Here is a 12,547-nt window from a genome sequence, read left to right as displayed (position 1 = left end):
TTGAAATGTTCTCCTACCGTTTTTTGAATGTTATGATTCCTGATGTCAGATTTGTGTCCATTTATTCTTTTGCATAGAGACTGTCCGGTTTGGGCAATGTACATGGCAGAGGGGCACTGCTGGCACATGATGGCGAAGATGTTGTCTGATCACGCAGTTATCTGATTACGTGCTGTCCAAACCCTCCCCTTTCTAACAACCTGCCAATGTGTGCACAACCACACAGTGGTCGGTACCTGATTCTGAGAAGCTGGGCCCTGATGTCAGCCAGGTGCTTTGGATCAGCGCAAATGGACCATAACTCAAAGAAGGAGTGTGGTCTGGTGGCCTGCGTGTCAGGACACCTAATTCCAGCTCTGCCTCTCATCTTGGCAAGCCTGCACTTTGTCATCTCTTCTAGCCTTTACCTATTTGGATGGGGAGCTCTTCAGGGTAGGGGCTGTACAGACAGCCCCTGGCACAATGAGACCCCCCCCCGCCCATCTTGGCTGGGGCCTTTAGGACTATTGGAATAGAAATAATGACATTATTCAGCATCTCATCAAGGAACAGCTGATGTTGCATGGAGGGGGAAGGATCAAACATTCAGCCTGCAAATTATCAATGTTCTGAACTATTTTTTTTCCCTTTCCCTCTACCATTTTTTCCCTTTTAATTACAAAGAATATAGAATTATGATAATACTCAGCATTTTTCCATAGGTCTCAAAGCTCATCTCTATGGAATGTAATTAGCATCAACCTTGTTTTCCAGGTGGAGAAACTGAGGCACGGAGAGGGGAAAAGTCACATGGAGTCACTGGTGGAAGTTAAAACAGAATCCAGGTCTCCAAGCTTAGGGGCTTTATACACCTGTTGCTCATTCCCAAATCTGTGAGGCGCTCAGGACATTCTGCTCACTGGGGGATCTTATCGGTTCCTAGATTCCAAGGCCAGAAGGGCTCATTGTGATCATCTCATCTGACTTTCTGCGGAACACAGGCCAGAGAACTTGCCCAGAATAATGCCAAGAGCAGAACTTCTAGACACCAAGGTGCCGACCCAGCCATTAGCAGTACCAACGCCTCTGGGAAATAAGCAAAGCAAAGGGATTTGCCAGGCAGCATATCGCTCCCTGCTCCCTTCCCTGCACTGGTCCCAGGGGGCGCAGGCACCCCTAAGCCCACTTTATATTGGCCACTGAAGGCTAGCATGTGCAGCCTGTATTTGGGAAACACTTACTCACTTGAGTAGCCCCACTGACACCAGCAAGATGGTTTGCATGGTTCCAGTGTGAATACAGGCTGTGCTTTCTCGCCCAGGTGGGCTATGATGGATGGCGAATGCCCATGGGCAGACCACTTCAGACGAAACAGGACCGATCCCTGAACTCCATCTGGAACTCAAACCGAGCACCCGACAGTGGGGCAGAACTCCTCTCTCAGCACCATCAAGCTGGCCTGGAGCAGCAGTTGTGGCATCTGGTGCGACTTAAAGCCCCGTTTTCAGAGCAAAGCAGCTGAGGGATCAGAGCTACCCACAAGAAGGATCCAGACCCCAAGGGGGCTCCCGTAAGCCAAACCTTGGAGGCTCACCCCCCTGCAACTGCAAACCCTTAGAGCCAGCAGTCTCCAAAGCAAGGGATCTGAACTGGGTGGAGGGCTGAGTTGAGAATAGTAAACAGAACTCTTAGCCCAACCCAGGTGGTCACATCAGCACACCTCACACCTCTATTAATCCACCATCTTTGTCTAGGCGCCCCCTGTTTATATGCAGCCAGATGCTGAACAGATTGTCAGTAATTTGCAGACTTGTGTATACCTCGTGCTAATATGGCTAGGTGGCAAAATGGTCTTTAATGGTCCATGAATCCCCAAGCAAAAGAAAAGGCTATCAGTTGCCACAGGACTTTATAGGGATTTAATATAAAAGAAAGAAAAAGGAAGCTAGAAAGGGGAGAAAGGAGATTGCTTTGCTTTAGGGCTCCGTGCTAGCTCACGTGGACATGGTGCCTTCTCTTGGGATCAGGACCTAGGGCACGCACACAGCTCACAGACAGGGATTGCACTTCCTTGCATACAAGAATTTAAGAGTCCTTTGGATAGACCCCTACCTGATGGGGGCCCCTCTGCCCTGCGCCGGCCTCAGCAGCACCGTGATGGTGCTCTCCGACTCGCTTAGAGGCGACGGCATGTCCCCGTAGTCGAAGCTGGGAGCTGTAATGGAAGCAGAGGCAGGGGTGACTATTTTTGAACACACACGCAGTGAGGTACTGTCCCAAGGGGGCCAGCACAAGCTGACAGTTCCAAGGCATACTACTGAGAGGCTACTGGAAAGGCCAGTCTGGCATTAGGTGTTTGTCGGCTAAGCAGTACTGGCTGAGTTTACTGCCCTCCTGTGCAGAGGATCATTAGTCTACAAATGGGGAAACTGAGGCACAGAGCGGATGGGTTTGCCCAAGATCAGATCACAAGTACAGGGAGTCAGTGACCAAGCCAGGAATAGCCTCCAGGCGTCCTGACTCCCACCCCTGCTCTCCTCATGAAGCCGATTCCCTCCCAGTACTAATCACAGGAACAGAATATCAGAATTGTAGCAACCCAGCTCCAGTCTGAGGTTTGTAACCTTTGCAAGTGAATGATGTTAATTACACAGTAATGTCCCTGGAACAGAACTCTGTCCTGGGGGAAACGGACTCCTGCCCTGATCCACAGAGGTCCAAGCAAAGCCAAGAAGTTTGTTTCAAAGCAGGACATCCTGATCTTGAGTTAGGATTCCATTCCACTGACTTGATGTGTGCCTCGCCGAAGGGTTTAGGGTCCAGCCCTGCAGTCCCCCTCGCTGAAGTCTCTGAGGGCTCTTCCTGAGCCCACAGCAACTAAATGAAGCAGTATTATGCTCATGCTTGGAGGATAGCGCTCGGATTCAGGACTCCTGGGTTCTACTCCACACTTTGTCACCGATTCATTGTTGGACTGTGGGCAAGTCATTTAAAAGCACTGTGCCTCAGTTTCTCCATCTGTAAAATGGCTCGCCTCTGTGGGGAGTCTGTGTGAAGTGAAATTCATTATCCTGTAAATGAAAGGGGCTGTCTGAGTGCCAGTTATAACCTGGGCTGATGGGATTTGGTGCATTTACAATGCTTTATAGCCCAGCTGCCTGCTGACTGGCTTCAAGCAAAGGCCAGTCGATGTGCATGAGCCAGTCTGGAGATATGTCCAAATACCTACGGTTTCCTTCCACTGTAACAGAGGTGAGCCTGGAACCCCGGGAACTAACCCCCCCAGGAGCATGGGAAGGTTCAGAACCCAAGCCTCCTCCAGATACCCCACCACCACCACCTCTATACTGGGCCAAAACAACACCTGAGATCCCAGCACTCCCGGATCTTCACACTGATTGTGATCTGCTTCTGGGCTCCTCCCATCACCTCCTGGGCTCTTACAAACCTGCTGCTGTCTGACTGCGTGGAGGGGTTAGTTGCATGTTAGTGAATGGCAGGGAGGGTGCATCTACACTGCATACTGAGCCATGACAGTGGGACCTGCCTTTGTTCACTCAGTGTTTCCAAGCCCGCGCTTGAGCATCCACACTGCATTGCAAACCTGGGGTTACAACTGCTGGACCTGAGTCTCGCAGCCGTGCTAATGTAGCCATACTGCACTACGCGGCCCTTCTGACTTGGATCTGTGGTTTGAACTGTGTTCACACTGCAAAATGCCAGGGCTTGGCCCTGAGCCTCAGCAGGACTGACCCACCCCCAGCAGGCTCCTAGGACCAAGGTCCTGCATGCTTGCAGACCCGAGTCAGACTGATTTGTGTGTGAATGGAAGTGGGGCTTGGGCTCAAGATGGAGTCAGAGCCTGGACTTAGTGTAGACAATACCCTCAGACACCCAGTGACCTGTCACAGGGGATGTCACAGGGATAATAATGTTCATGGAAGTGGAGAACATTCAGAATAATGGGGATTTAAAGTCTCTATCAGTGTTGCCAACTCCTGTGATTCTATCATGAGTCCCATGACAGCTGGTGTCTTTCTTGAATCCCCATCTCTTGGCGTCAGGGGGTGATAAGAGAATTGCAGCTTTCTACTAAAAAATAAAGTTTCTAGCCCTCCTGGCTGTGGAGAAAAGCTGTAAAACGTGACCCCCTTGGCCCAGCAACCAGAAGGCAACAAGGAACCCACTATTATCATTGGTTAAAATCTCATGACTTTTAAAGTAATTGCTTGATTTTGGAGGCCTGACTCACAATTTCTGAACACTTTGGGCTGGTGATGCTGTACAGTGCATTAGGTGTAATGCAGGAGTGACAGCAGCTGAGGAAGGACAAGGATAGGAGCTGATGGAAAGGTGGTTCAGGATGTGGTGCTGGTGATCCATGCAGCAGGGGGTTATTTTCGACTCATCTAGTATTGAGCCAATTCCCCTGCACAGTACTCTGAAGCACGGTGTTGTGCGGGTGCTGTCTTTTGGATGAGGCAAGAAAAAGGTCACAGGAGCTCATGTTCATGAAAATCCCATAGTGCTTTGCACAAGTTAGGACGTTAACCAGAGTGTCCTGGCAAAATTCCAGCTCAGCCAGTTATGTTCTACTGCTCTTATTTCTCCCTAGTACCATATTCTTCTTTGCTTCCTGTCCTCAACTGCCATGGGGCTGTGTGCTATTGACACAGTGGCCTCGTTCCAGCCCAGATGTGGTAGCATTTCAGAGAAGGGTTTGCCACGGATCCAGAGTGTGTGAGGCATGTCAGGTTCCTTTGGGATGAAAGGCACTGCATGGGTGTGGGGCTCTCATCATTAACTTGCACTACTGCGTGGAGTGGAAATGCATCCACCTCAGTTTTGCATTTCCCAGTGGCATCCTCTGGCTGATACAGAGAACCTCTCCTTCCTCTCACCCCCTGTCCTCCTCTTGGTGTCCGCAGCCCCTGATTCATCAGCAGTTGAGGGGATCCAGGTGATGCTGGTTTGCAGTTCCTGTGTCCCCATTAGGAAACATCTCAACCCACTCAGAGCTGTGAACAGTTACCCCACAGACATTAGCAAACAGCCCTAAGTACTGTATGGCTTGTTAATGAAGCCCGATTAATCCCTCAGTTGTGCATTTTGAACTCAGAGACAGTGGTTGTTTCATTGCTGTAATCTCCCCCCAGCAAGTGCGGTCACTGCTGCATTATGGGATCATCCAGAAGATACAAGCTTGTTTCTCCTTGGGGGCTCCAGCCTCCCTCAGCAGAGTTGGCTAGAGCTGCTGCGGATCCTAACACACTCTCAGAAGGTGCCTGGTTACACAAAATCCCTGGATCCAACTGGCTGGGCCACAGGGTAGCTGTGTAGAAGTCCTAGTGACTCAGCCCCCCAGCGATGGCACAAACCCATCCTCGTGGGCCTTGAGTGGCTGATACTCTAGGCAAGGGAAACCATGCAAGTGCCAGGCATGGGTAGACATAACCGGCTCCAGCACCCTCGGGGTGAGGCAGACAACAACGCACTTAGCTGGACCACGCCCTTTGGCAGAGATGGAATTCGGCCAGAAACTCCATGCTGAGCTTTTCTCAGATAGCCGACGGGCTGACGTCTCAGAGGTGAGGGGTCTCAGGGCTATTTGATCCAAGTGGTTCCCAGTGCCTACACCCTGAGAGGCATTCCATGATCACAGAATGGGAATGGGTAGCAGGACGTATCCCTGAGGGACACTGGATACAAGGGCCTGCGGGGTGGACGAGCAGCAGTTACCCAACATCATTCTCTGGGGCCTTTCGGAGAAAGACGGAAAATGGAGGGGCTGCCCACCCACTCTCAGGGACATCACTACTTCACATTCACTGGTAACAAGAGCTGCTGAGGGATGTGACAGAACCAGTACAGACACCTGGGTTTGGTCCCCTGGCAGGAGCCGTCAGTCGTCGAGATTAGCACAGTCTCCCATCCATCCCTGGCCTGTACTGCAGGAATGCCAGAGAGGCTCAAGTGTGTGTGATCAAGCAGCGCCGCAAGGCTGGAGCCACCTAAAGGAGATGAAATCTTTGCAAACAAGTGGAGATAAAACCTTCCTGCCACCCCAAGACATGGGGGACGCTGGAGGTGCTGTGTATGCTACTACCAAACAAAATAACGTTGGGAAAAGTCTTAGAACAAACTTATTGGGCCTGTTTCTTCTGCCCCTCAGCATGTAAAGCCAGGAGCCTTAATCACCCCCCATGGCTGAACTTTCAGCTCAGCTCCCACGGTTGAGATGGAATTTATAAGAACTTGTCTCCCATTCAAGCAGCCAGAGTTTCAGAAAAGCCCCGTGTGTTGGGTGCACACCAGGTGCTGAACTGGTCTGACAATCTGGCCCCAGTGGGAGATTCTGGGAGCGAAGGTCTTGTGAAAATGCCAGCCCAGGAGTGCAACTGTGCGGAGCTCAGAGAGCGAGAACTAACACGTGGGAAAATGCCTACAAAGTTTGCCTCCAATAGCTTGTCCAGGTATAAAAACAGCCCGACTCTAACATCTCTTATTGCAGTTTTCGAAGCGCATGTCAGACTCCTTTTGCAAATGGAGACCTCACTCCCTTGCCAGCGTTACAAGACTAAAACCACTGCACTTTAAAGCTGCCCAGAAAAGCTGTTGTTAAAGTGAACACTGCCTGACCCAGGCCTCCTGCAAGAACAGCAAGGGGGGTGGAATTCCACATTTGAGGGGAAACGGAGGAAGAAACCTCTCGGGCCAGTGGTTTTATTTTCCTACTGGCCATTCAGCAGCGAGCGCAACAAAGAACTATCAGGATCTCTCAGCCTCTTTTCTCCAGGGACTGAAATTTTATTTCTCCTAAATAAGACAGTTTAACATAAGCTGCACCTACAGACCATGTCCTTTCCCCTGAGCCGGGGTCTCTTGCAGGAGCCTATCTACTCCCTGCAGATCTCACTCCCGAACCCCCTGCCTGGGAGGTAAGGCAAGTCCCTCTACTCCTTTCAGCTGGAGCTTTCCCCCAATAGACTGGCTCCCAGCAGGGCTCCGTTCTCAGGCCCCCCAGCCTGGGAACCAAGGAGAACCTCCCTGCACTCAGCCTGCCCTTTATATCCCAGCAGGCTTGGCTCTGAGTCCCAGTCTTCTACCACATGACCCTGGCACTCCCTTCATCTGGGAAGGTGAGCTGAGCCTGGCACAAGGTGCAGCTGAGCCCCCCAGCCCCTTAAAGGGCCAGCTCACCTCGTTACACCTTTGTCTGAAGCTGTTCAGGGGGGTGGAATCGGAGCTGAAGTCCCGGTGGGGTGGGTTAGCAGGGGATGTGGTCCCAGGCATGTGACACAGTTATTTATCACCCGCCTCTCCAGCTCATCACAGGAACTTCGGTGCCAAACTCTCCCTACTTACCCTCTCTATAAAAGCCTGTCCTTGGAGCAGGGAAGCTGTTTGAATGCTGAGCAGCGGCAGAGCTGAAGACCATGCACCGTCTAACAAGATGCACGGTCCTCCCCAGCACAGTCAGGGTCTCTTACCTCTTCCACCTCAGACACGACATCTCACTCTGGCAAATAATATCATTTCTCTGAGCCCACTTGGGGCCAGCTGCAGGGCCAGCAGCAACATTCCATTTCTCCTTCTGCAGCCCACCTCTGGCTAACGGGTCACAAATCGAGGCCGCTCCAGTGAGTTAGGAAATGTGTTCCGCAAGCATCCCAGCTCAGATCTGGTGTAATGTAAACACGGCAGCTCGGGGACCTCAATGCAACTAAATTATCCAGCAGGGCTGTAAAATGTAACGCACGCTGTTTTCCATTTGAATTCTGACTGCAGGGTAGCTGGGAGTATGGGGAGGGGATCTTCGGAGCATGAAGAATCCATTTCAAGGGAAGGCGTATTTCACTGTGCAAGCCCAGCAGTAGGCAGGGGAGGAGGGCACAAAGAGACCCTGACTGCCACTGAGCAGCCTTGCTTCTGACGTCTCTCTCACCTCCTGGAAGGGCTGTGCAGATTCCCGTTGGATCGGGTATTAGCACAGTGGGGAAGCGGCTCCTGGTGTACGGAGGAAGAGGGTTCATTGCGGGTGCTGTGGACAGGCAGAAGGGGGTACTCCGAATAGGAGATGGAAGCACTTCCCTTTGTGCAGCAGGTCACCAGTTCAAATCCAAGCTGCTGGGTGGCGTGGGTGAAGTGAAGCAGTGGGCTCCGTCTAGTACTTAGCAGAGAGCTAGTCACAGCACTGACTGGCCAGCTTTTTGGCAGTCCGAACTGAGAGGCTGATGACTGCATAGCCATGAACTCTCTTTTCTCCCTGCGGCTGGTACCTGCAGCTCAGGCTGGCAGGAAGTGGGCAATGCCACTCTCCAAGCTGCCCCTGTCTTGGGGAGATGCAGACTCCCGTCTTTCCCCGGCACAGCAGGCCGCATTTCCCAAAGCACGCATGCTAAACAGTGCACCAAGCCCTGGTGCCCACCTGCCGGTTTGCACATTGCAGCGGGGAGTTAGCACTAGCAGTAACTTAGACAGAACCTGCTCCGGCACTGTGTAAGTTAACGGGGGCTTTCCCGCTGTCTGCTGGACTGAGCGCTTGGAGCAGCGGGGAATCCGACTGCCACATAAGGAAAACAATAGATCAGTGGTTACTCTGGGAAGTGGAAAAAGGGTCAGGAGAGAAGGGGGCAGACAGGAAGCAAAGAAAGATCCAGCTGAGACTGTGATGAGAACCTCAGGGAGGCTGATTTCCTGGGGTTGGCCATGTCACCAGGGCTACCGTCCCTACTCCTGTGCCAAGGCTCTGTCATGCCCACAGTGGATTGGGAGTTTGGGCTCACATGCTGGCATAGATACAGACACGGAAAGAGCAAACCACTTTTCCCTCCTCTCCAAAGAGCCCAACCCTGCCACCTTCTCCCCAGCCCAAAGCCAGAGGGCCAACATCTCGATAGCCTACCAGAGATGTTGGTGGTGATCTCCGTCAGCGCGGTCTGGCCGAAACCCTTGCCAGTGCGTGCTCGCACGGAGAACAGGTAGGTGGTGCCTGGGTGCAGGTTGGAGAAGACATGGTAGGTCTCATTGCGGAGCTTGGAGACGGTGCGGCGGGGGCCTGGCACATTGACGGCTGGGTCCGAAGACTCAATGCTCTGGTAGCTGATCTAGGAAAACATGAGAGACTGTGAGACAGCCGGGGGGCTCATGGGGGGAGCGGATTAACATGGGGAGGGGAGAGCAGGAGGGCGGTCTGAGGGGGTTGTGCAGCAGGGTGTTTAGGTGGGGCATGCAGATCTGGTCCTGTGACCGGAGTGCCCCTGCACGGAACACAGACATGGGGAAGAGGTGGGAGCAGTGTGGGGCGGCTTTGGGTTTTTTAAATATAGAAAGAGGCCTCACCAATCTATCCCTAAAACAAGATTGGTGTTGAATTTGAACTTGAGAAAGTGACCAGCTGGGAGCACTAGACCCAAGACTATGCAAGAAACCTGATGGCACCCTCTGCTATACCACCCTGAGACCCCCCCACACACAGCCCTGCCAATACCCCTCACTCCTGTCCCCTGATGTTCCAGCTCTGGACCCCCCAACCTCCCTCACTCCAGCCCAAGGGCTCTCTCTTGAGCAGAAACAGTCTGGGGAGAAAAACCTGCCAGGAACCAACGTCAGCTACCACGCAACACATTTATTTTTAACCTCAGACCTGACAGCAGATTTGAACCCTTTTCTCCACACCCCACAAGTTAGTGCACTAACTGACTGTGCCATGGACCCACCCAGCCCCACCACTCAGGCTTCTAAGGAGTTCCCTTCAGAAACCAGGATTGTCCTTTTGTGACTAAGAGCCACATGCAGGGGCTCTGGCGTGAAAAGCCATTGCAAGGTGACTACACCAGCATTCAAAGAGAGACATGGAGAGAGATAGGGACCCCGTTGTAAAGAGGATAAAAAGCGGGCTGGATCTCACACTCCAAACCAAGGGCTCGAACGTAGCAATAACGATGCAGTAGCCCTTAATCTCCCTGATAGAAAACAGCGGCTCCAGAATGAAAAGCTGAGCCTCCATCATTCCCCACGCAGCGCGGTTCACGCAGCCGCAGCAAGGGGAACGAAGATAGGCATCAGCTTTTCATTTGTCTGTTTCCGTGCTCTAATAATTTTGTTGATGACGGAGAGGCCAGTGTGAAGGCTGAAAAGCAAAGAGAGATAAGAGGGAGTCTTGCCTGAATTCATTTGGGAGACAGAGGGGCCCTCCCGCGAGCGTCCCCATTCGAGAAACACACTGGCCACAATGTGACATTTTCTCTCTGCACTGAACCGAGCAAAAAGAGACACTCAAAGAACATCTCTCCTCAATGCCTTGCTGAGAAAGGAACAAACTCTACCAACCGCTCCTGTGTTGCCTCACGTGCTGCGAGTGCACTGGATGGGTTGCCAGATGTCCCAGAGCCTGTGAAATGCAACAGCCTGGGGGCTAATGCTACCCAGAACTTAAATGGTGCTTTGCATTCTCAAAGTTCTGTACAAACACTTAACAGATTAATCCTCACTGCTGGCTTGGGAAGTAGCTGGTACTGTCCCCTGGGGACATGGAGACACAGGGAGGGCTAACGGCCAATTTTCAAGGGTGGACTCTCATTTTGGGCACTTCTGTGTTTGGATGCCCAATTGTAGAGAGGAGCTAGGTTGGATTTTCAGAGGTGCCAAGCACATGCAACTCCGTATGAAGCCAAGGGTGGCTGCAGGTGATCAGGCCCTCTGAAAGTCAGGCCCTGGGTGTCCAAAATGGAGGCACTCAAAATTACAGGCCACTTTGGGACCTAAGTGACTCAACCAAGGCCACACAGTGAATCAGTGGCAGAGGTAAGATAAGAACTTGGGACACTCCTGGCTAAATGGTGTTATTTTTATTATTCTTTATTAGGCTTTGTACCGGGGCCTGGTAACTTTTCAAGTGTTAGTTCCAGGACTGTAGATTTGTGGTAACAGGATTACAGACATTTAAGTGGATTCTTTTAAAACGTATCTGTGGCTCCATCACCCGGCCCCAGGTGCTTCTCCCGTAATGCGGAACAACGCCGTAGAACCTACCTCATACTGGGTGATCAGCCCGTTGGCTTCCAGTGGCTCTTCCCATTTCAGGAAGATCATGTCCTCCAAGGGGGTGAAGGTGAGTGACTCTGAGGCGATGCCTCCAGGGACTAGTGAAACAAAGAGAAGAATGAAGGAACGATGAAATTCTGCCAGGGGATGGCAAGTCTGCGCCGGGCACTCGGCTTCGCTGACAACACTGCTGGTCACAGAGGAGTTAAAAGCAAACAAGAATGCCGTCTGCATCATTATGCCCCCCCCAATAAAACCCCACCCACTTTTCAGACAATGCTGGGGGCACGGCTCAAGCCCAAGAGATTCAGCATTCAGGCTCACACCTTACGCAGATCTTGGTGCAGCTCCGAGTTCAGATAGGATTTAGGGCTGATTGCTGGCTCTTTGGAGATTGCCTGCAACCCCCAGGCATCTTGACCCCATCCAGCTAGAAAGAAAATGGCAGGTGCGGGGAGTTTTTAACAGAAAGGGCCAGATCCTCAGCTGGTGGAAGGCAGCAAAGCTCCATTGACTTTAATGGACCTGCACCAAGTTATCCCAGCTGAGGATGCGGATCACAATGTTCCCCAGTGACTGTAGCACATAGGCAGGGCTTGCTCAGCAGCCTCTGGAAACCAGGGGTTATGAGGAAGCTGCTGAGACACCCCAGCTTGCCCCCAATGTCCATAGGTATAGACAGGCTTTGTGACATCACTGCAATCTCCGCCAGCTCCCCCCAGCCCAGGGGGAGAACACACAAAGCAGACAGGGGCCGGACTCTTCCTGGAGTGTTTGGAAAGGACAGTGTCAGTTCAATGCTAAGATCAGGACAGCCCAGTGCATTGGAGGCTAGCCTGGGACTTGGGGACCGGGGGGGGGGGGGGTCACGTCCCTGCTCTGCCACAGCCTTCCTCTGTGTCCCTGTCCTAAGTCTCACAGAGGCCTGACTCCCACTGAGATCAATGAGGATCTGGGTCTTGCTCTTGCTGAGCTTCAATCCTCCAGGTGTCCAAGGAAAACAACAGCAATGCGCTACCCCGCTGGGGGGGTCATGAGGCTAAATATTGTATGGACTGTGAGGTGCTCAGCCACCATAATGAAGAGGCCACATAAGTACCTAGGCTAACACAGCACAGATGCCTTCATCGCTTCAGGGGCGTTGGATTGTTCAGAAACAAACACTTAGGGCTTGTCTACACTTGCACCACACCACTGCAGCGCTTAGTGAAGAAGCCACCTACACCAATAAGAGAGCTGCTCCGGTCGGCCTAGGTACTCCAGCTCCCCGAGAGACAGTAGCTATGGTGACAGGAGAAGCCCTCCCATCGACACAGCGCTGTCTACACGGGGGATTATGTCACAATAACCGTGTTGCTCCACAGGGTAGATTTTCCACATAGGCCTAGCTCACTAGTGAACTTTCCATTGACTGTCATTGATGCAGGCTCTACCTCAATTCAGTCATGGGGACAATGAAACACTTGGCCAGATGGGGCTGCTAAATTGGGCTGAAGAAATAAATAATAGGATGGAGAGGATC

General features: G+C 52.1%; 1 protein-coding gene across 8 annotated transcripts in view; it reads right to left on the bottom strand.

The window, feature by feature from the left end:
- PTPRU (protein tyrosine phosphatase receptor type U) overlaps window positions 1–12,547 on the bottom strand; it is a 324,255-nt gene that overhangs the window by 105,665 nt on the left and 206,043 nt on the right. For all 8 annotated transcript variants that reach the window (XM_084652205.1, XM_084652207.1, XM_084652208.1 and 5 more), the window contains exons 9-11: window positions 11,014–11,123; window positions 8,885–9,086; window positions 2,092–2,194 (exon numbers count right to left, since the gene is read on the bottom strand). In XM_084652205.1, coding sequence (XP_084508331.1) covers window positions 2,092–2,194; window positions 8,885–9,086; window positions 11,014–11,123 — 415 coding nt within the window. The remainder of the gene's footprint in view (window positions 1–2,091; window positions 2,195–8,884; window positions 9,087–11,013; window positions 11,124–12,547) is intronic.

Source organism: Lepidochelys olivacea, assembly GCF_965140295.1.
Source record: "Lepidochelys olivacea isolate rLepOli2 genome assembly, chromosome: 19".
Taxonomy (NCBI): Eukaryota; Metazoa; Chordata; order Testudines; family Cheloniidae; genus Lepidochelys; species Lepidochelys olivacea.
Note: the sequence above shows the minus strand (reverse complement) of the source record. Positions and strands in the feature narration are given on the sequence as shown.